Source organism: Onychostruthus taczanowskii, unplaced genomic scaffold (assembly GCF_017590055.1).
Source record: "Onychostruthus taczanowskii isolate IOZ18803 unplaced genomic scaffold, ASM1759005v1 scaffold18, whole genome shotgun sequence".
NCBI classification, from domain to species: domain Eukaryota; kingdom Metazoa; phylum Chordata; class Aves; order Passeriformes; family Passeridae; genus Onychostruthus; species Onychostruthus taczanowskii.
This window is the reverse complement of record NW_024499017.1, coordinates 1,567,257-1,590,617: the sequence shown is the minus strand read 5'-3', so window position 1 is coordinate 1,590,617 and position 23,361 is coordinate 1,567,257. Positions and strand designations below refer to the sequence as shown.

The 23,361-nt window shown below is 39.6% G+C and overlaps 1 protein-coding gene across 3 annotated transcripts in view; it reads left to right on the top strand.

Annotated features, from left to right (window-relative positions):
* Positions 1-23,361, top strand: part of ZNF423 (zinc finger protein 423) — a 226,528-nt gene that overhangs the window by 132,983 nt on the left and 70,184 nt on the right. For all 3 annotated transcript variants that reach the window (XM_041400800.1, XM_041400801.1, XM_041400802.1), the window contains one exon: positions 6,473-6,557. In XM_041400800.1, the coding sequence (XP_041256734.1) occupies positions 6,473-6,557 (85 nt within the window). The remainder of the gene's footprint in view (positions 1-6,472; positions 6,558-23,361) is intronic.

The following is a 23,361-nucleotide window of genomic DNA, read 5'->3' as shown; positions in this document are numbered from 1 at the left end:
GAGTTTGTCCATGAATTCTGATTCTACTGAACTGGCAGATCTGGAAAAGCTGGGGTAGTTTAATGAAAAATGGAGATGCTGAGTACCCAAAACAATAAAAAAATCTGTCATATTTGAGGGATGAGATTATTTCTTACCAGGAAAATAATAATGAACAGGAGGATATAGGAACTTGTGAGGGAAAGTGTAGTGAACCATCCTACCCCCCAAATTCTCACCTAAACCAAACTTTTGTGCTAAAGAGCTTGTCCCTAGGAATGTCTGCCAGAGTGAAAGTTTTGAGGTTACTTGGATGTCTGTGTGCATTTGTGTGAGCTTGTTTGTGCGTGCATATGATTTTAAAAGTGACTTTAAAAGAACCTGCTTCATGGCCCTTGCGTAGGGTCCAATCAGGGGATAAGTAGTTTCTTAGCAAATCTGGACATTGTCTAATGTAGATTACATAAAAGTGTGCTGTCCTTGACTTTTTGCAGAGAGCCTGCTTTCCCATTTCTTAGCTTACAAGTTACTTGGGAACATGCAGATCCATGTAAGGTTCCAGAAGCCTACTCAGGAGATTAATATCATTTGCACTTTATAGTCTTTTTAAATTATTTGTTGACGTTTTGGTTCAAGAATGGGCCAAGTCAGTCCTTCCTCTGTCAGGAACAGATGGAATGAGAAGTGGATTTTGGAAATCTTCTCAGGAGACCAACAGCAGACACATCTGAGTATTGATATCATCTGACATTTTTAATTAAACATGATGGGGTGAGATTTTCAAAAGTATCTAAGGAAATTAGGCACCCAACTCCTAATGAATAATTCCAGCTGTAGATGCCTGTTTATGTCAATCTGCTAATTAAAGCACCCACAAACACATCTTACTGAATTAAAAGCACCTGAAAATACCATCCATTCAACTAGAACACCAGAGGCTTGGTAAGTAAGAGAGAGGGCCCTAGTATATCCTGAGGATGTGGGCTGAGGTGTCTCCAAGGGAGCTGGTGTAGGTTGTGTCCCTGGCAGGAATTTTTATCCCTGCTCCATGTGGGGCTGTGTGGGGCAGCAGTGTCTGACTGAGCTGGGCTGGGCATGGCCATGCTGGAGCAGAGCCCCAATCCAGCCTCCTGAGCCAATCCCACAGAAAGCTTGATTTCTTTTCTTGTCTTCTCTCTCTTGGTAAAACCACTGGATATTGTTCCCTTTGGGTGTGACTAAGCCTCCAGGCACACAAAAATAATTTTGCAGAAGATTGAGGAATGGAAATATCCCACCTTTGGTGTGATACCTAGGTTGGCCTAGGTCATTGTTCTTCTTCCTCCTCAGGACTTTATTTTCTTCTAAATTCTTGAAAAATACCTCTGTTCTATTAGATAGGACTAATTTGTATTTCTGCACCTATGGAATTACCTTTCCCTTCCTATCAGCTAGCAGAACACATTGCCATTTTCTGTCTTATTTCTTGCTTTAACTCTTTCTTTTCTGTGACCGCTTCCATACTTGTTCTCTCAGGAGAAAATGTTAAGTTCTTCAGTAAGGTAAATGCTTTGAATTTCATTGTAGAAGATAATAAAAAATCTGCATTTGTGATGATGGCAAATGGTACCTTACTGGTGTCTGTGGCCTATATGCTAATACCAGAGATAAGCATCCCAGGAATATATATATATTGTTATTAGGAATAATTCATTATCTTACCATTCATTATAAGTACAAGACCTGAATCTGATATGAGTTCACTAGAAAACTCTTGGTGTTTCACTCAGGGTTCTGAAGGCAATGAGTGCCCTTTGTATTTGCCTAGTAGAGGGATTTTCACAGAATTATATTGGCTTTTAAATGGTGATACATCTCTGCATTCAAGAACAGTGTTTGCTTAACTTCATTGGCTTCATAGAAAACCTAAGCAAGTTGAACATGAACTCTCTTGTCATCTTGTTAGTGTGCTGCACACAGGTAAAATACCACTTTAATGGAGCAATCTTTAGTGCACAGTGCATGTAGAATGATCTACACGTGTTCAGAGAACAGCTACTTCTCTCCAACTCTTGAATATTTCTATATTTCATTTTTTAAACAACTCGTTTATTTTTCTTTCTTAAATAGAAAGGGAGTTGAAGATTAGGACAAGGTACAGTCAGAAGTATCATACAGGTAGATTAGATTTTTAAGTAGTGGGTATATATTTCAGAGTAAATAAGAATAAACAGAATGAAATCCAACAAATGGAAAAGATGATAATAACATATAACATCTGTAACTTCTTTCTATGTCAGAAGTTGCTCCACCACCCATTATTTACTTTTTGATAGAAGAGGTGAGTGCAGAAACCTAAAGGAATTTCAGGAAAAAAGCGCCAAACTTAAATGAATATTTAACCCCAAAGTGAAAGAAAGGGAGAAAGAAATATTAGCCCTTGATGAATAAAGAGTATCTGGGATGAAAAACAGAACAGGAGAAACGGAACAATTCCTTTTTACTGGAGGTATTTAAGTTTGTGTATATATGCAAGTGTGTATAGCACCAAAAATGAAGTATGACTATTTTGTTATATTTTGTTTTGGTTTTTTACTATTAAATTATTTGAGGTTTGATTGTGAAGATCAATAGGAGACAGCTAGAGGAGCATTGAAAAATACTCAGAAGTGCTTGGCAGGCTTGCTTTTTGAATTCATGAGAATGAAAGAAAGCACATAACCCTTGAAAATCCTGCTGTATTTGGCCTTCCTCAGATTTTTAGTATCACAAGCAGGAAGAAAATCTGTAAATTGATCATGCTTGTTTCTAGAATGCCTGCCTAGGATCCCTTCATGTTGATCCACAAGACAGATTTCCTGGCAAGCATAGTTTTTGCAGTGTGTATATGGCAGCATCCTCTTTGGAGGATTTGTTTTTAGAAGTTTTAAAACAAGTCAATGGTCTTCTGCAAGAGACATCACTAAGAGGAATAAATAAAATACATCTTAGTAGTAAAAGATTCCTCTAACATCCATTTTTGTTTCATTCATATAGTTTTGTGTGAGCTATTCTGTTTGGATAGGACTGAAAGTTTTTTTTTCATATGAGCATCACAGATAATGGTATTATTCCAGTATTTGACACAAGTATAGTTCAAGGCCTTTTTTGTATTACATTAAGATCTCATCATAGATGACACTTCCCTGTTTTTTTGAATATCTTTCTGTGCTTATCAGCTTCAATTCTGAATACATTTTATTGATTCATTTCCACATGCCTTCTAGAGGAATGTGCATATCTTAAGAAACATGACTAATTTTTTAGTATTGAGATTTTTCATTTCCTGATACTGCAAACAGTCACATTTCAAGTCACTTTCTCTTACACAGATTTATCTTTGTTTTGTAACACAGGTATCATGAAAAATACTTGTTTAGCATTGACAGTGACAAATGTTTAGACTTCCACTTTCATCTTGAATGGTGTTACTATTTTCAGCCCACCTAGGTTATTTGGAGTGAAGAAGCAAAGGAGGTAGCATAGAAAGTTGAAAGAATAAACCCTATTGTGTTCATTTATTCAGTTTCTTTTCTCCTGCACACTTTCTTGGACTCAGTTCCTTCTCTTTGTTCTCCCCTACAACCCTTCTCTTCCCTTGTAAATCCACTTGAATGGAGGAATATTTTCTTTGTGGAACAGGAAACTATTTCCAGATTTAAAGGAGGATAGTCTGGAAAACCCATGGGAACAATAGATACTTCAGAAAAGAAAACAGAACCCTCTGTTGTTATTACTACAATTCTGTGCCAAGACTAGAATTAAATATCTTGCATTTGTGGGGAATGAGCTCTCAGCTGAAGGCCTGCTCATCTGGTCTCTCTTATCACCCAGATGCCATCACCTAGACTGTGTTAACTCCTCAGAGTGTGGCCACCTTCGCTGTTACCACTTGTGAAGATAAAACTTTACAAAAGATAATTGATCCATTAATAATGCTCATAAACCAGAAAAATAATAGTAGAAGATCATATTTGGTACCACAACTAATTATAGTTGTATTAAAACTAGTGCTCCCCATTTACTGATAACAGAAGGATGTTTTGGGACATTCTTTCAAAGGCAGTTATTAATGGGCCAAAAAATCAGCTCTTCCACCCCTTGCATATACACTTGGGTGCTAATCTAGCTATAGTTATTTTGAGACCTGTATAGGCCATTTTTTAACCTCACTCCATGTCAAGTGGGGTCCCCTGTCACAGGAGCCATGACCTTGCTTAAGCTGCTTGTCTGCATGCACGGGTCTCCACTGAGGCTAAAGGTAGCACAGAGAGGAAGTCTGAAATCTGCCAAGGGCTCCTCATGCCAAGCAGAGTGTTTTATAACATTGTGAAATGGTGGAGGAGTTAGCACTGGCTCTGTGGGTAAACAAAGACATCCTGTCTCCAGATCTGTTAGTAAGTAGCTTTCAGAAGCACCAAAATCAATTAAAAGTGAATCATTTGTCTGTGTTAAATATAACTTTGAAGGTTTGAAATAGAGTCAGGCTGAAATACTGTCCTCTAGCTGGTTACTGAGGGAGACCTCGTAGCTGAGATCAGCATTGGACAAGGCACAGAACTTAGCTTTGAAGTTTTAAGGAAGAGGAAGGCTTCAAGTTTTAAAGGTGACTGTGTGACCACATAAATCAGTCACTACCCAATCCTGTTTTGCTCTTTCAAGGCTTTTTTGTGTTTGTTTTATTTTGAAGTTAGGAGCCCTCAGCATGTGTGTGCCAGTGTGTTTGAGAGGACATGTGTACGTACGTGTGCTGCGCTCGTCTGCCAGAACAGATTCCCCAGAAAGAGTGCTGCAGAAATCCAGCTGTTTTTCCATTAACAGCCTTGATTTCCAAATGGACTCCAGGAGGATACTTTCTTGAGCTGCCTAGGGATAACTAGCCAATCCAAACTATTTCCTTTTCCATGGTTGGCTGTGTCAGCTTTCGGCCAATGGAGTATGGCCTTCTTCCCATTATCATGTTAATCACCCATTGCTGTTTTAGCCCTGCCTAAGCAAAGGCACACTGGTACAGAGTTCATGGAATATGCCTAACTTCCATGGTGCATTTGTTATTATGGTGTTACAGCCTGTTCATTAGCTTCCAGCAGGCTACCTTGTTGCCATTGATGACATGGGAAGTAGTTAAGCTCTTGGTAGCACCTAATTTGTTCTTTCCTCAGCAGGTGCTTGAGGAAATTGGATCCCATGCACAGAGGAGGTGACAGCAACTCCTCTGTTTAACTCAAAACTTTTGACTTATTACTGCTGTCCTAAAAATGGGGTTCTGTACCTGGGTGTGAGGTGGAGGCTGAAGAAAAAGTAATGTGCATCTAAACGTACACAAAAAGTACCCTCAAAAACATTTTCCTTCAAAAGGTTAAGAGGGTGTAATTTACTGAATTGCGCTTCTCTGTGTTGTTGGTTTGGGGTTCTCATCCACCGCTTGTGGCCAGCACACAGAGATTTCTTGTGTGTTCTGCTGCCACCACCTTTGGCTGTTAGATGCAGACCTCATACTTGTGCCTAGTGGCAATTGTCGCAGTAGGAATTATTCTCCAGAAATAAATAGGCACAAAAGGTCCAATTTTTCTAAATTACACATCAAAAAATTTCTATTTAGATAGCATATTCATATGCAGTAAATAAGCATGTACATCAAACTAAAGCACCCTACATACTTCTGCTTTGGGAAATAGGAGTTTTTGCAAATGTACAAAAGCTTAGCCTTCATGATTTTTTGTTCTTTTTTTGTTGGGTTTTTTTTTCCCCTGAGTTGGATGTCCAACTTGTTGACATGCATTTTAATGTCTGCAAATGGTTTCTTGGATTTTTTCCTGCCACGTTGCACAAGTACACGCATCACTGTAAATCTGAGTGCAAACCCCATTTTCAGTTTGAATAAATGGCTCGTGTAATTGCCTCTTCACACTGTCTCCTGACTTCTGCAGCTAGGCCTCCCTGGTATGACTTTGAGATGGAGAAAATATAAACAGATTGTACCAGGAAACAGTTCTTTGTGGTAATGCAATTTTTTCAAGATTTCTGATTAGAGACCAATACAAAATGCATTATTTCCTTCACTTTACCAAGTAACTGTAGGTGCTCTGCCTGCTCTGTGTTGAGTTTAATGAAAGGTGGAATTTTTTGAGAAAGGTGATCTTACTCTGAAAACAGTTACTTTTCTGTCTTTTGTTTCACTTTGGGGGAATTTTACTGCAATGGGTTAAACGACAGGTGCAAACTCCTTGTCGCTCAGGTACTCAGTCAAGTAGTGTAATTTGAAATTTTTAAAGTTGAAATTAAAATTTCTCTTAAAGCTGGTTGTTAATTAGAGATTGTGTTTATGGTCCCAGAAAAGCCTGGCCTGGGGATATATGGGCAAAAAAATGCCTCAGTGGAGGAAATTTGAAGCATATAACATGCTGTATTCATGATCACACTTGCCTTATGCTACAGTGCAGTTTTCTCTAATCTCTTTTTGGTTATTAAACAGAAAAAGACCTATCAATGCATCAAGTGCCAGATGACCTTTGAGAATGAGAGAGAGATACAAATCCATGTCGCTAACCATATGATTGGTAAGACATTCTTTACACTGGGCCACTCATTGGCTGCTTGTTTTTTGCTACTCTTTGACATTCACTATTCTAATAACTTGTTCATATTCATGCTGTAATTTATTTTTTTATTTTTCAAGGAAAATGATTTTGATGTAATGATTCTTCACCTCAAAGCTTTTTAAATATGTGGTTATAAGTGTTACCGCTGAGCTTTTTCCTTATCCTTCTGAGTCCTCATGTAACATTTTCATTTATATTAAAATCAAACTTTTGACAGTATCTTCCATTTGATAGCATAAATTTCTCTCTGTCTGTGTAAAAAGTACTTGCCAGTTGTCAACCACTTAGGAGCAATTATGTTTCAATTTTGTATGTCATGACATTGAATAGATGTAACTGCTAGCATTTTCCCAGCTAAGTGTGGTGAATTCCTGAGGAACATTGTCAAAACAAAACACTTACAGAGTTATTTCTGTGGTTTTTTTTCTACTTTTCCCAACAATTCTGGACTTCAGAAAGTTCAGTTTTTCAGATATACAAGTGTTTTAAAAATCAGTGCTTTCTGCCTTCTGTGACAGTTCTGTGGCAGGAGTTAGTAAAAGCATTGTTGTAACCTGGTGGGCTGTACTTCTGCTGCAGCTGTGATTGCTTCTCTGATGAACACAAAGAAAGGTTTTTTCCTGTATGGACAGATGTTATAAATTCATGTGTCAGCCCAAGAGGTCAGTTTATTTTGGTGCATAGACCACAAGAAGATACTTAGACATGCCACTGTAGGCATGTGTTGGATGAGACCCTTCAAGGCCCTGACAGTGCTCTCTGTGTCTCCTACATTCCTATGCAGCATTTATCTCCCATAAGCATAATGGTTTTCCTTCAGCAATTTTACATTTAGGAAATTATTCTCCCATCAACTCTGGTATGTAATTCCTATTAGCTTTGAAGTGGATTATGCATAAATACCAGAGAGAGAGAAATGTGGACTGACACACCCTTCAAACCCCTACCCCCAAATGAAAAACATACATATCAGTCACAATAATTTTCATCCAAGAGCCAGGCAGGAGTTTTAAGTTAATGTCAAGCAGGTTAAGATAAAGATATCTAAAAGTGGTTTTTTTTGTAGCAGGTGTTAATGTAATCTCTTGTTTGCAAGCTTGAAGACTGAGATCCTTGTTAATTGGACCATGGTGATTTCATGTAGCTCCCTCCTAGATTTTGAGAAAGAAGTCCTTAGCAAGCGTAGCACTTGTTTCAACTTAATTTGTGATCCAGTAGCTAATAAGTGATTTTTAAATATAAAGGTCATGAAATGCTGAGTTAAGGTTCTGCTTGATTTGAGGGGAGCTATTTTTTCCTTTTGGAAAAATGTAATTTCTTCATTTTCCAGTAACTGATATGTGAAGTGTATTTATGTATATGCCCATATTAGTGCTGTCTGGAATAATATACAATTATACACATGACTCTACAAAGTTCTTAGCACCGTTGGAAAACAAGAGGTGTAGAAGGCATTGGAGGATGTGAAAATTATGAGGCTATTTGTGAAAACTGTACCCATTGTTTCTTTGAAGCTGTACATCAGTTACTTTAATATTTGGAAGAATTCTATGTAGTACAAAAGTGCTATGGGCCCAGTTCTGTACACCTAGAACATTGTAAATACCAGGGTATGGTAAGAAAATATGTGATTATTCCACTGTTGTGTCATATCTTCATGTACCTTTGCTGACGCATGTGCACTAAGTTAAGGTCATCACTGCTTTTAATGGTTCAGTTTAGGAAAGAGCAAAGTATAGAAACCTTTAATATGGAGCCAAACTTCCTCTCACTCTGGGCATCTCAGTTCACAACACTTCTGGGGCCCCTTTCCTTCAGGACATGCGACTGCTCACAAAAAATGGTGTTTCCAGTGAGTTTGCTCATTGGTATTAGTTCTTTACTGGGGAATACTGGAGGGAAAAGGAGAGGCTAGATGTCAGCATTTCTTAAGCAACAAATGCTATGCAGATTTTTGGTGTTAATTCACATAGTCCTGGGACGGTTACAGTAGGGAGAGAGACTAACTGCCTCCTGTGCTTGTTCCTGTCCCCCTTGGTCATAGCCTGAGCACTTTGTTCCCTTATTCAGGCCTTAGGACAGACTTGCACATGCCTCCTTACTGCTTAGGCTGGTTTATCACTGGTGAGGAGTGCAAGAGTTTCCCCTCTCTGTGTTAGACCAAGTCTAGCCAGATGGGCAGCAAGAAGAAAGAAGCTAATATAGCTGTGTCTGCAGCCCAGGTCTAGTTCACAGGAATTATTAATGTCATCATTGTCAGTTAAAAATCTACAGATGAGGATTTGTTTGTGCTGGAGGGACACTGAGATCTCAGGGTGAGCATACAGGTGTTTGGGATTCAGGAGGAACTTACCCTCAGACTCCTCCTCAGGAGCTTAGGACTGGCCTCGTCTCAATGAACTTGTATCTGTCTAAAATTAAGGTGTCTGGTTTAATATAGTCATTGAGATGCTGTCCAGGGAAAATGAATGATTGATACCAATCTAAGATAAGAGTTTGAGTAGGATAAGCATTTCCAGGGAGAGATTTTTATCTCTCTTTTGAATTTGAGGAGAGCCAAGACAATGAAGTTAGCCTTGACATGTAATTTTTAGGTAAAAAATCCCTTGGCTTTGATAATCCAAGACTCAGCAGCACTTTCTTCTCATACTTTGAGAAACACAAAATCAATAGTTGAGATATCTTAATCACTTGCTTACAGTTTTATTCTGCTCAAGTGACTGTCAGCAAAGGACTTCTTGCTCTGTAGCAGCGATACCTTTTAGGTAGCAGGGTCCGTAATTTGGTTAAAGAATTCTGTTATTTCTGACATCATGGTCTTAAAAACTGCATCCATTTAAGTTGGCTGTGCCTCCCTCTTCAACCTCTCAGATTCCCAGTCTGGAGCTGGAGGCCCTGTTCATAATTCATGGAGGTAGGGGGTTTATTTTTTTCAAAGCAATATGAAGGGGATTTCCAGTGCTACTCCCACATACTGCTTTGAAAAATTACCCTGCTGCAGTCTAGCCCTTCATATCCTGTGCACAAACACAGAGGCACGTTGGGTCCTTCACGGGGTCCCCAGGGAAGGAGCAGGCTGGATCCATCCCCAGAGGAGGGAAACAGGAGATGTTTTGTTTCAGTTGATGCTGGGGCCTGCAGGAGGGCTCTGTGTGGCAGAACAGAGCTCCTCAGCTGGGGTTAGCCAGGAAGGGATCTGTTTAGGAAGGTTTTCAGCTGGGGGGGTAGTTCAGATTGGAATTTTTAGAGAGCAGTGGTCTTTGAAACATTGCACCGATTGGGGCTCCTTTGAAACATTTCCATGCCCACAGAAAGGGGATCCCCCTTTGAAACATTTACAGGCGTTGGGGAGTCCACCTGGGACTATATCAAAAACTTTCAGCAGTTCTTGCTGCCTCTGTACTTGCTTACCTCCTGTTGTGCTGACCTGGCAATGTTTAAAGCTTCTCCCCCTTTTCTCCCCACCGAGCTGTGCCTCTGATGTGCTGTCTCTGTTAGATGAGGGGAGGATGGGCCTGCGGGCCCTGGGCTCTACGGGGGGCACTGAGCAGCCATGGCAGCAGCCACAGCGTGCAAATCTGTCCCTGCAGCCTCTGCCCGCTGCCTGGGGAGCCCTGGAGCTTCAGCCTCCATGGCAGGGCCAAGTCCCCGTGTGGGCAGTGGCTGCTCCCACCCTGCACTGCCAAGGGAAATCCGCTCAGAACCCTTCGTAGGAAAATAAGGATTAGGCCCGGGGGTTTCCTGCTGGGTTTTTATAGTTGTGCTCTTCCCACAGCCAAGCTGGGTTTCCTAACTGATGCTTTTCAGGGGCACATAATTCCACAGATTTGTTCTCTGGGTGGGTCAGGTTGACTGTGTCGAGGGGAAGCGCATTTGATTCCTGCCAGAGTTCTCAGCTCTTTGGGTAAGAGAAGTGGACATGGCAGTACTTCTCTCTGTCTCAGTTCGATGGGGCATGTTTTCCATTTAATGTTCAGAGAAGATGAGCAACTGTCCCAACCCTTCTTTCTCCATTTTCCAAGAAAGTCTCCTGGCAAATGTGCCCAGGAAGCTCAACTGGGGCTCAGTTCGTGCTGGAACAGGGAAAATAATGATTCCTGGTTTGTGCTCTAATGCTGGGACTGCTGTAACATTCCTCCTGCCTCTGGCTCCAAAGGAATGTGAGCATTTGTGGGCTCACGAGGGGCTGTCCCAGTGCTCGGAGCTCAGCAGAGCCCTGCCCCAGTGCCACTCCTGTCCTTCCCTGTGGAATTGCCAGTGCTCCCTGCCACGACCCAGGAATGTGCACTGGTGAGCAGGGGAGGAGGGGCGAGCCTGGATGTGTTTGTGATGTGAACATGAGGCCCTGTCTGAGCTTTGGGAGCCGCCGGGGACAGGGGAATGCTGAAGGGAAAGTTTCCAGAAGTCACAGTGAAATTGTTCCGTGGTCCAGTTCCTGAACTGCAGCCTGGATAAATTCCTCCCTGTTTGATGGGACGGGGTTGACAAAGTTAAACACCGCGTTTGGGAGAGTTTTCTGAGTACTGCCCCAAGCCATGGCATATCATACACTGTGTGTAGCGTAGGACTCCAAGGATCTTAATTACCTTTCCTGCCCTTAGAGATCATGTTTCAAGTTCTGGAAACACTCTGCTGGAATTAAACACAAATGAGAAGGGAAAACATCCATCCACAGTTACATTTCTTTCAAATGCATACAAGTACTTGAAACAAAACAATGGCTAACTATAGGTCTGTTATTTTGTTAACATTTTAAAATAATGTAATATTTTAAAATAAAAAAGTAAGTTGGGTGCTTGGAAAAGGTCAAATTGCAATAGTAACTACAGAAATAATTTTCTAAAAAGCAGCAGTTTAGAAAACTCATTTTATGTTCATAAGAATTAGCAGTTGATACCAAGCTCAGTCACTGAGATGAAACCAGTACAGAGGTGAAGAGGTTGAGATCGTACTCAAATCAAGCATAAATTAATATATTCCCAGTTATATTTTTGTTTTGTGTTTAAAAATTAAAACAGTTTTATGTTTTGATTTTGATCATGAAACATGAAGTTCATAAACTTAGATCTTAACAAAATTGCTAATTTATATATTATATGAATAAAAATTCTGAGTCATTTTGGATGGTCTTGAACTCCTTCCTCTCACAGTGGATTCTGAGTGCATGTGTATGTGACAAGGATGTAGGTAAGGTTCATTTTTGCAGAACTGACTTTTATATATGTGTAGAAAATTAGCCCTGGGCATCCTCTGATGAGGATGTGAAGCATTTCTTACACTCAGGCCTGATCTTGTGAAGCACTTTGTTCCTCATTCTCATTGAGCTGAAGACAGCTAATGCTTTTCAGAATCTCTCTTATAATAAAACATATTTTACTTTACATTAAGTAGATATAGTCAATATTGGAAGACATGCAGCTTTAATTCTTGTAAAATTCCTATTTCTTTGGACCTAAGGACTTCTGTTAGTTAAGGCATGTATGTGGTAGCAGTGAGGATGACATTGTAAAGCACTGTATTAGTAATAGCTTTCAGGCATTAAGGCAAATAAAAATGTGCCAGATTGTTTTTGAAGCATTACTTGCAAATTATCAACAGGAACATATTTCTGGACTCAACTGCTGAATGTGTGAATTAATTATGGACACATTAGGAACTCAGAAATGTTTTTTTTAACTTTGATGTTTGTAAAGCATATTCCAAGTAATTGCTCTTTTAATGCAAAATTGAAGGTACAGCCTTCTTATATTTACCCAGCACTTGCTTCAATATCCAATTCTATGTGGACTTGCCTTAATGAACAGTGTGTACTAGACTTTCATTTTGCAGCACCTGCCGTTTGAGAAGGACTAATTTTTAAAAAAAAAAAAGTTAGGTGTAAGTGCTGTAAAGCACTTTTACCTTTAGAGATGAACCCGGACAGCATGTCTCCCTCCCTGGGAGCCTTAACCCCAGGGACTGGCTGGGGTCCTGCTGGTGCTGCTTGAGAGGCTTTGCCCAAGTGGAGCTTGCTGCTGGCTCAGGCTCCTGGGCACACACATCTGCTCATGCCAGTAAGGGTCTCCTGTTATTTTGCCCAACTCTAAGCCCTGGGTTTTTGTTGGTTTTTTTTTTTTTTTTTTTTTTTTTTTTTTTTTTTTGCATCCATTAGTTTTAGCATTAGCCACATTTGCAAGTCCCTAAATATTGTAATGAGTATAGTATATTAAAGGCTAGAAATATTTGTTTTCCAACACTTTTTATCAGTGTAGTCCTATTGAAAGCCTGGTTGGCATTACTAAGAGGCAGAAGCAGCTTCTTTTATTTAGTACAACCAAAATTGGCCTTAATGTAATCTATTACTTAATAGGTTTCTTACTTTGAAACTTCAAAACACTGTGTTTTTATTGTTCCTTCCTTTCTAATAGTGGAAAATTGATATACAAAATCTTAATAACTTTATGCAGTTGTCCTGTGCATATGTGGCCTCCTGCAATTCTTACCTATGCATATTTGTTCACACAAATTACTCCATTCCACGAGAATGTATTTTGGTTTGCTTGTTTATCAGGAAAGAAATAACATTTCCCTTAATATATTCATTCACATATTCCTTTTGCATTTTTCATTTCATTTAAAACTTGGTAATAGTAGTTCAGTTTTCACTGACATTTTTATAGCTGCTATGCCAACATTCTTGTTTTGCATGATACATGCATAATGAGCAATGATCGCAGTGCTACATTGCTTTCATTCTTTCTTAACTGTGTTAAGATTCCTTACAGCCTCCAAACTCAATTTTCATATGCAGTGATGATTACACCTGTTTAAACATTTTCCTGGTAGTTTCATATTTATTCATAAAGGGAGCAGTCGATAGAACACCTTTTCTGCAATCAGTCTGAGTTTTAAATGTGATACTACTTCAAAGTTATCATTAACAAGCACCTCAGTCTAGTCCCAGCCTTTCAACATCAGCTAGTCATTGTAGCAAAAAATGCTATTTTCAGTAAACTTTACCCTGTGTAGAAATATTTTTCTGACTATGTAACTTTGTCTTCATTTTTATTAACTCACCTTTAAAACTGTTTTATATTTGTATTTAAAAGTCTGCAGAGATAGTTTCTGCCTTATTTGCACATATTTTATATGCATATGGCTAGGTATTTCTAAGTTCACAAACAAATTTCTTAGCCCCTTTTTGCTAATCTTGAGTCTGGAAAAGAAAGCAAGTCCTCACCATATGGGGCTTGGGTTCTCTCTGCAGATGGTGAAATGACTCTGCTTTCTGGTGGAGAGGTCAGCACCCCTCTGTGTCCTACTTTTCAGGAAAAAAACCCAGAATATTTCTTGGGGGTGGAAGAAGGAAAAAAACCCACCACCATTTCTAAGTTCAGTCTTCAGACTTCATATACATTATGTTTTCAGGACATTGTTCTCCTCATGTGAATTGTGGGACTAATGTCTATATTTGTTCTGTCCTTAAAATGTAGGTGTTGATTTCTTTGTAGGAGCTTTTTAGCAAGTAACAGTTTTATCTGGATAATGTAGATGTTATCCCCCTTCTTTATTCACTAGTTTGGAAATATCTGGTACCAGTATCACCTTTTTTGATTGACAGAAAACTTAGTGACTTTTTCTGAAAGATAGATGATATATGAGAAGTGAATAAAGAGCAAAGTAATGAATGTTTAGTGAATCTGGAAAGACCTTATACTTGGGTTAGCGGGGAATTAGCTTTGGCAGAGTTATAAAATACTCATTTTACCTATTCGGGGGAACCTAGACAAGGTTCCAGACTGTTTTCAGTCATAGGAAAGTGGGAGATGAACCTATTTAGTATCCATAATCTATAGTTAAATTCCTTTTCTGCTGATAAAAGTTCTGGATTTTACTATTTCTGAATATGAGGTTCAATATTGAGCACTTTTGAGCATTGATAAGTGTTTATTTTTCTTCTTTTGATTGTGGAAGAGCCCTCTGGTGAATCACTAAGGGTACTGGTGTGCATATGCTGAACCCTAGCTCTAGTTATCAGAGAAAAAGGGTTTGTTCATATGTTAAAAGTCCAGGTTTGTACCTTCTGTTACTTGGGAAGTAACAGAGTGAGACAGTTGGACTGTTGCCTTTAATTATAGTTTAAACTCAACAGCATCCTTAACCTTGAGGAATATTTTATCTGGTCTCCTGGAACAAGAAGTTGCCAACTGACACGACCCTTAAAAATTATTTGTTTTGTCATAGCTGGCAAGCAAGTCAAATCAAACACAGGCCTCCCTAGATGCTTTGTTTGGGGTACTGGCATCTTTCGTTTTTTAATTTGTGGAGGAAAACTTTGCTGCCCTGAGGTTCCTTACAACTGATCCCATGAAGGAAACCCATGTAAAGCACTTTTTAAGCACTTGTACCTTTTTTTTTTTTTTTGTTTCAAGAATCCTGGCACAGATAAAGCCTTTGCACAACTGGTCTCTGCAGATGTGCTGCTTCCTTGTCACAGACTTTGCTCAATTTATTAGTAACTTTTAAAAGCTTTGTGCCTTTTTAAGACTCAGAAGGGTTTTAATTGAATATTATGACTTCTCAGATCCATTGTATGCCATTTTAAAAATTAAATTTCTTTTTTAGATGATTGCACAATAAGCTTGAGGTAGGAGACTTCTGGTTGTCCCTGTCAGCCTCCCCTGTGGTAATGTCAAACTCTAAAGAAGTGGCAAATAATGTTTTTCTAAGTGAAAAATACTTTGTCCTGCCACAACTGAAGAAACCCCAAAGAAATTGTGCATGAATACCATAATCTTTCTAAGACAGAGCTCCATAGCCGGCCAAAACACCTCACTGTAGTTCCATAGTTGTCTTTTTAACCCATTTCATAGAGTCATAAAATCACTGAGGTTGGAAAAGACCTCCAAGATGGAGTCCAGCCTTTGCCCGAGCACTGCCTTGTCAACTAGACCAGAGCGCTGTGCGCCACATCCAGTTTCTCAAACATTTCCAGAGATTGTGACTCCACTACCTCCCTGGGCAGCCTGTTCCAATGCTTACCAACCCTTTCAGTGAAAAAATTCTTCCTGATGTTCAGCCTGAACCTCCCCTGGTCCAGCTTTGGGCCATTTCTTCCTCTCCTGTCGCTGTTGCCTGGGAGCCCAAATCCCACCTGGCTGCACCCTCCTGTCAGAGAGCTGCAGAGACCAAGAAGGTGCCCCCTGAGCCTCCTTTTCTCCAGGCTTAGCCCCCGTTGCTCCCTCAGCTGCTTCTCAGTGGACTGACTCTCTAGATCCTTCACCAGCTCTTTTGTCCTTCTCTGAACAGACTTCATCCCCTCAAAGTCTTTATTGAATGGAGGAGCCCAAAACTGGACCCAGGACTCGAGGTGTGGCCTCGCCAGTGTCCCGTGTGGGGCAACAGTCTCAGCTTTGTGTTTTGTGATTTGTCCTGTTGGCACAAGCCCAGACGCAGATGGGGTGAATGAGGTGTGGACCTCATGGGGATGACCTGAACCTTTCTGCCTCCTACTTTGTGTAGGAAGTGCCAACTCCAATTTAGTCCACTGTTTCCTTCTTTGGCACCTCATGAATTGGTGGAGAAGACTATAAAAGATGGCACCAGGTAGGAAGTGCACCCTGCTGATGTGTTTACGTCACTACTTTAGTCAGTCACAGCCTACTTGGGATTTAATTCTGCCTTCAGCTGCACATCATCCATCACCTGGTGGACAGTCATGGGCCTTAAAAATTACCAAATCTTTTGATCATTGTGTGTGTAACTGGGAAGCATTTAGATTTTACGATGACTTTCTCCTGTTCTGTATTCACAGGGAAGTTTTTTAGTATTGCTCAGGCTAGGCAGAGTCTTTGGTTTTAGGTTTTGCTGCAGATAGAGTTGGGGTGTTTTAAAGGATCAGCATCAACTAGCACCACTGCATGTCCTCTGTTGTTATGTTTTGCACACATCAGCTATCATTTATTATTGGGGTATGGACAAATAGTTCTTAAACCCCATGACTGTGAGTTATATCCAGGAATAAATATTGGCAACAAAAGTTAAATGATGAAACCTCATGCAATGAACGGTAACTGATTCAAGCTGGGCCGGATATAGATAGCTAAAGTTGAAGGGAAGAAAATATTCCAGTGACATTTTTCTCCTTGTTTAACTTTCTAGTTAAGAAATTCCATTTTTATTCCCCCTTTTCTTAAAAAAACCCAAAAGACCCAAGCAACTTTTGGTCCACCATTAAAAAAAAAAAAAATCTGTGATATGGTGTGAAAAAAAAAAAGAAAAGAAAAGCAGCCTTCCCTGTGCCTTTAAAATATTTTTAAACTGGTAGTAGCTGTGCCTTCACTTCCAGAACATCAGTGGAGAGAATTTCCTTAGAAGAGTAATTCTAATGTGTCAGAAACTGAAGTCAACAATGTGGTAAACCTGAATGATGACCTTCCAAGGCCTGGGGAATTTACATCATGAGATGTTATTTGCTTAATTTACTTTGTGTAGCTTTTGAAAATCTAGATGGACAATTTAATTTTTTAAAAAATCTAAGCCTTTTAAATTTACATATCTTTTGACTTAGTTCAGCAAAGAAAAATACAAAATTGAAAATATTGAGGTTTAATTTCTCCTTCCAGTGGAAATACTATTAGGTCTTACAAGTACAAAGTGCAATTATATCTAATTTGCATCTTTGTTCTTGTTTGAACATGACTTACCAGGAAAAGAATTCCAGAGACCTTTAAATGGCCTAGTCAAAGAGTTTTCCCATTTTCCTAAGGCTTAAACTGGAGAATCGGCTGCCATTTGCAAGCTAGCAATACAGTAAAAGCACATCATTGTACACAACATTTTATTTGGACAGCTGTATAAAAATGGCAACACACTGTGAAATCCATTAACAGCAAAACATGTTAAATTCAGCAAAATGCATCTCATGTGGAACACTGAATAAGAAATTATAGTCTGAGTTTTACTAGCTGGTTATCAGACTTTGTCTTGAATGAAGAAAATTGAATTTTTTTCCATGCGTCTGCCTGTAATAACAGTGAATGCTGTACAGTGGGTTTTGAAACCAGGGTGCACCTGTAAATTCTTGTCCCGCAGACTCTCCTGCAAGGTTTTTGCAAATCTAAATACCCCTGAGGAGGCTAAAGGGGGACGATTTTCATGTTGGGTCCCACCCGCACTCACTCGCATTACTGAGTTCAGAACCATTTGTAGGGGTCAGTCCTAGGGATGTAGGAGTAAGAGCTCAAACTGGGAATAAAAGTATTCTTCCCCTTTGTCTCCCTGCTGTGCCAGCAAGGACTGCACTCTTGTCAACCAAGAGCAGGTTCTTTGCCTCATGAGGGATTTCCATGGGTGGATTTTGCTGTGCTGCATGTAGTAAGACTTTTCATGGTTAATCAATAGCATTTAAAAATTCAAAACCTCTCTCTAAAGTACTTTGCATTTCCATTGTTCATACTGTTTAACTAGGAGATGTTGCTCATCAAGATAGGATGCTATTAAGTATTCTGGTAGAGAAAGAAAAAATGAGTTTACTCTTGCCTGGTAGAAAATGAAACAGCCATGTTAACTTTAGCTCTAATCATGAGATTAAAAGTCTAATGGGGAATTATATCATTTTCACTCTTCAAAGCCAGCATCAGTGACCTTTGGAGAGTTTTAACTTTAACAGCCTAATGATTTCTCTTCTAGAAGATGGAAAAAGCAGTCTTTTCCTTGACAAGGAAATGAAAAGTGGATGAAAAAGGCAAGCACAAGTAACCGTATGCTGGAGCAGGCTAAATGACTTTTAGTCATATTCAGTAGCACTTGTGAGAGATGGTTTCCAGGCTTTGTTAACCAGGCCTCTGGCTGCTCTGAAGGGAGACAGATAAAAGCAAGGCAGGGCCATGGGGCTGGGGGACAGTGTGGGGGGACAGCCCTGCTCCAGCAGGCCACTGGCCCAAGCAGTGACAGCTCTGACCAGCGGGGCTGGGTGTGCACACCAGCCATCCTGAGCAGGTCTGCTGGCGTGTGAGGCTCGTTTCCTGTGCAGGAGCACTGGAATTTCTTGTTTCAGTTCCTGTTTGCTGCGTTTGCGAGCTCAGGCTGTTGCTCTTTTGCCAAGCTGGCAGCACGCGGGGGGAACTTCCTGCGCAGGGGATGTAAAAGCGATTCTCTGATTCTTCCTCTGCAGCCATTGGGAGATAAAAGCCAGGACATCAGGGACTGCAAAGAGGGAGCCAAATTATATTTATAATATTAAAGTGAGTGCATTTGTGGTTTTGCCATTCTCCAGGGTTTTTCATAAGTAGAAAAACATGAATTAGCATTTTCCATTTCCATATATTGACTGGAAAAATAGCCTGCTCTCAATTAAGACCTATAGCTTTTGGGATGTATGCAACAATTTTATAAAATATTTACAGCAAAATTTGCATTTTACATGGTATTACAGTTTTTCTTGTGTTTAGTAGAAAGGACTTAGGCCTAAGAGAGGAAATTCATCCAGCGTACCAAAAGGGAAATATATCTAAAATTAGATGGTTAGTATTCACAACAAGGAATGTCCAGTGCTGACTGTTACCTCTAGTAATTACTGAAGGTCACTTTGCCCCCCAGCTATTTGTTACAGCCGCTGCAAGGACCGTGCTCCCTGTGCAGAGCTATCACTATCCCTTTAAAACTGCCTTTGGAAGCGATTGGAGCTTTGTGCTAGACAGATAAGTAGAACATTTTTTACCAAATGTAAATGTGCACTGTAAAGAACATAGCTATTTCCTGGATAATTTGCAGTTGTATATTTTATGTTAATTTCACCGAAAATATTGCACCCCTGCCAGGTTTAGTAGAGGCTCACTGTGATATGAATAATTTCTAGCGAATCTTTTTTTTTTTTCTTCATTTAAGATTTGGCACCTTTTTAAGATTTTAATAATAGCAACAAGGAGGAAGATTTAGAACAAGTGAAACATTAGAGCCAAAGAAATTCACATTGAGAGCTAATGTAAAATAGCAAGAATAATTACATGGAAAACAGTTTCCACAGATGTTTTTCCTTGTAATGTAATAACTATTTACTAAACTGTTTATTTTAGGCCCTTGGTTTACAATAAAATATTTATACATGCTCTGCTGTAATAAAAAAATATTGACAAAATACTATAGAGATTTTTAAAAGACAATTAGTATTTCTCTGTCTGGAAAGTGAGCACAAGAGAAGCAGCACCAGCCCTTGCCGTGCTCTGAGAGGAGATGCAGGGTTAGCAGCAGCATCCCTTGCAGGTTTGTCTGTGCTGACTCTGCTAACAGGGAGACTCTGGACTTGTGGCAATCCAAAAGGGAACTCACTGAAGAGCATGAAAGCCAACAATCCAAAGACAGTGGAAACACTTTTCTACTTATCTTCCACTTCTTTGCAGGGAAAAAACCCTTTACTACATTCCCGAGTTATTATACAATATGGCTATGTCTTGTCTAAGCAATATGTGCCTGTTTTAGGGGCAGGTTTAGAGTTCAGTGTGCCAGAATCCTGAATCTTGTTCTTAAAAGCAGTGTGGGACAGTGACATCTCTCAAGCACTGCCTGTGGCCCGTTTAAAGCTTTTGCTTTATGCTGCCTGACTGCTGCCACATCTGTCACACCCCTAATTCATGAAGCTCCTCACATGCCCATGGAGCCCATACACTGCTACACAGGGACTAACCACCCATGCAGATACAGCTGTGCCTTAGGGTGCTGAAATCAGCAATTCAGCAATACGGAAAGGTCTACAGATTATACTTTCCATACATGATCTTAAAATGTCTGTTCTTCTTTTCATGAATATATAGAAGAAGCTTTATTTTGAGGTGTCTAAAAATCTTGAACAGAGGACCGTTTCCTATAAGAAACTTCAGTTCCTCTGCCTGTCAGTTATGTAATAAAAGGTTTTATTTTTTTTTTTTCTTTAGAAGTTACTGTACATCCTTTACTTAACTCCAGAGTGGTGGCATGCAGTAACTTAAAAAAGAGGCCTCCAGGACAAAAGAGAAAATACCTTTAATTTCATGGATACAGACCTCAATGTCTGTGTGCATTTGAGTACCAGCAGCATGTTAGAGCAACCTGAAGTCTGAGTAAAGACTGCATGGATGGATCTGAACAGCCAGTGTTTGGGAAACAGGATAGTTTCAATATCCAGATATGAATCCATATTTAGCAGTTCAGGCTCTGCTTTCAAGTAGACAATTCCCTTGAGTTTCCAGGCTAGCAAGTTGTGAGCTTTATCATTGCAGAAAAAACAGGGTAGCTGCCTCATGGAATGATTTGAAAAATGAATAAAAAAATATATCTATGAACTTTCTTACTTGGTGAAACTAATAACACTCACCTGATTTCAAAATCAGTGGGCTGATTACGAAGATTTTTGTCATGCTGGGTTCTAACATGCACAGAAAAAGTGCAGGGCAGAGCAGAAAACAGCAAGCATAAGAACTAAAACTGAACAAAAGAGGGAGCTAAGAAATCTAAAATGTTCAGTTTTAAGGCACAACGATCATAGTTACCAGTTACCTTTTGTTGTAAACAGACTTTTTTTCATGGTTGACTCTTATAAGGAGGCCAATGCATGTGAGAGGTTTGTGAGCCTTGTTATTGATGTGCCATGCAAAGCCATCATGTCCCGTTCCCATGGTTTGCCCTTTTTGAGATTAAAAATGGCTTTCCCTGTGAAAGTCTGCATAATTTAAAATCAAAACTACTATAAGAAAAATAGATGGTGTAATATGTGCAATATTTTCTGCAAGTTACACCAAAGTTGGGTTTTTGACTTTTAGTTTTTTCTACCTTCCTGCCCCGACGCTGTTGACACATTGCAGAGTGCTGCCAGGTTGTGCAATTATTTCAGTGCAGCTCATTTTGAGTCATTGCTAGGGTCCAAAGCTAGCATTTAGGAAAACAAAGGCATTTGTGCTTGGAAGACAGCATTGCTCTGTACACAAGAATTTATTTATTTTTCAAGGACTATGTTATTGTGTAAGCTAATGATTTTGTTTTTAAGTTATATTCTCAGGGGCATGGACATCCAGGATAATCGAGGATGTACTTTTAATACCAATCCTGCAGTGGTAGGTCTCTTGTGGAAAAATTGGCCCAACTGCAGGGCTTGAGCCTTGGATTAACCCCTGCTTGGAAGAATTGTTGATTTCGTGGTGCTGAATATATTTATAAATTGATACATATTACCTATGTGTAAATTAGTTCCAATGAAAGTAAATTAGCCAGTTCCCTTCCCACATGCATTTTAAAAATGCCACTTACTGTTTATCACAGTAGAAGCCATTATCTCTGTTAGTCATTTTGAAAAATAAGTACATCTGCCAGGGTTCTGCCCTTTGTTGTCTCAGCCCCGCTCACCATCTCTGGCCCTCCCTGTTTGCTCACCTCTGGCAGCAGGCTGGGACTCCTCTCCCTGGGAAAGCTCAGCTCACAGATCTCTCTCCAGCCCAAACTGGGTGTTTTTTCAGCTGAAGTGGAGTACTACGTACAGGTACGTAAAGCACAAATGAGGGTCTGAAAGAAGAGGGGGCATCTTTTGGAATTTTGAATTGCCTTCTTTTGGCTGTGGAGAGAAGTTAAGGAAATACGTGCTTAAATTGTACAATGTTATTGGTAATTCTGCATGGAAAATATTTTCAGCGAGGTAGGTTAAGGAACAGAGTAAGAAGCACTTAGAGGCAAACTGTGGAAGGTTTGAAAATCCATGTGGTATGAGTTATAACGCAGACCCTTTCAAACAGTCTCCAAAAGCATTCACCTAGTATCCCTACCATGTCCCTGAATGTAACGAAACAACTGGCAGAGAACATTATTTTAATAAAGCATTGGCTGTTAATGTCTCTCATACTGGTTCAGGAAAAGAGTTCAGAGGACCAGATATTGCTGAAGAATCTGTCTCCAATTTTCCCTTTGGAACTGTGCTTCTAGGGCTTTTAAAGGTTTATGTATTTAACATTGCAAATCTTCATTTTAGATTTTCATTTGCTGCTTGGGATTTTTATTAATTTTGCAGTGTTCATTTAAGTTGATCCAGCCCTTTATATCATTTCCAGCTTGAAATATTAGTTCAGAGATAAGCTTTATTATTAAATGCTTAATCTCGAACACTTGTCTTATTTGGTAAGAATTATCTCTGAGAAGTAGGCAAAGAGAAGTTGATTGCTGTGGTTTTAAAGCAGCTGTAACTGGAGTAGCCCAAGTAGTAGTTTACAAAGGTTGGCATCCCTTCAGTTTGCCATCACAGCAGCTGGACTTCATTAAGTGCTGGTGTTAATTACTGGGAGAGTGTTGGTTCAGTATGTGAGCAGCAACACTTGGGGGGACACACAAAGTAGGAAAAAGGTCACCTTGAAATAGAAGCTTTAAAAAAACCAAGCAGGCAAGGCAGGGCTGCCACTAATTTTGTAATTGCATTTAGTTCAAAGCTTTTCAGCAAACAGGGAAATAAGCATTACTGTGCAGCAGTGAGGAATGGCTTAACTGTGTGTGCCATTGAGGAGGCAGGAAGAGAGGTGAGTGCTGGGGAACTTGCTCCATAAGAAGGGAAGACATTAATGTCATATTTTCTCTGTGTGTTGTGTGAAGGAGAGGGAAAATTCTTTCTGTATTCTCCAGAGTTTTCAAGCCATATGCAGTATAGTTTGAGAAGGAAATATTAATAATTTCTTATACTGTAAATAGTATTCTATGGAGAAAACCTGTTAAGGGTTTGTATCTAAGGAATGTTTAGGAGATGAATGTTATGGAGAAAAACGTAGAACATGTG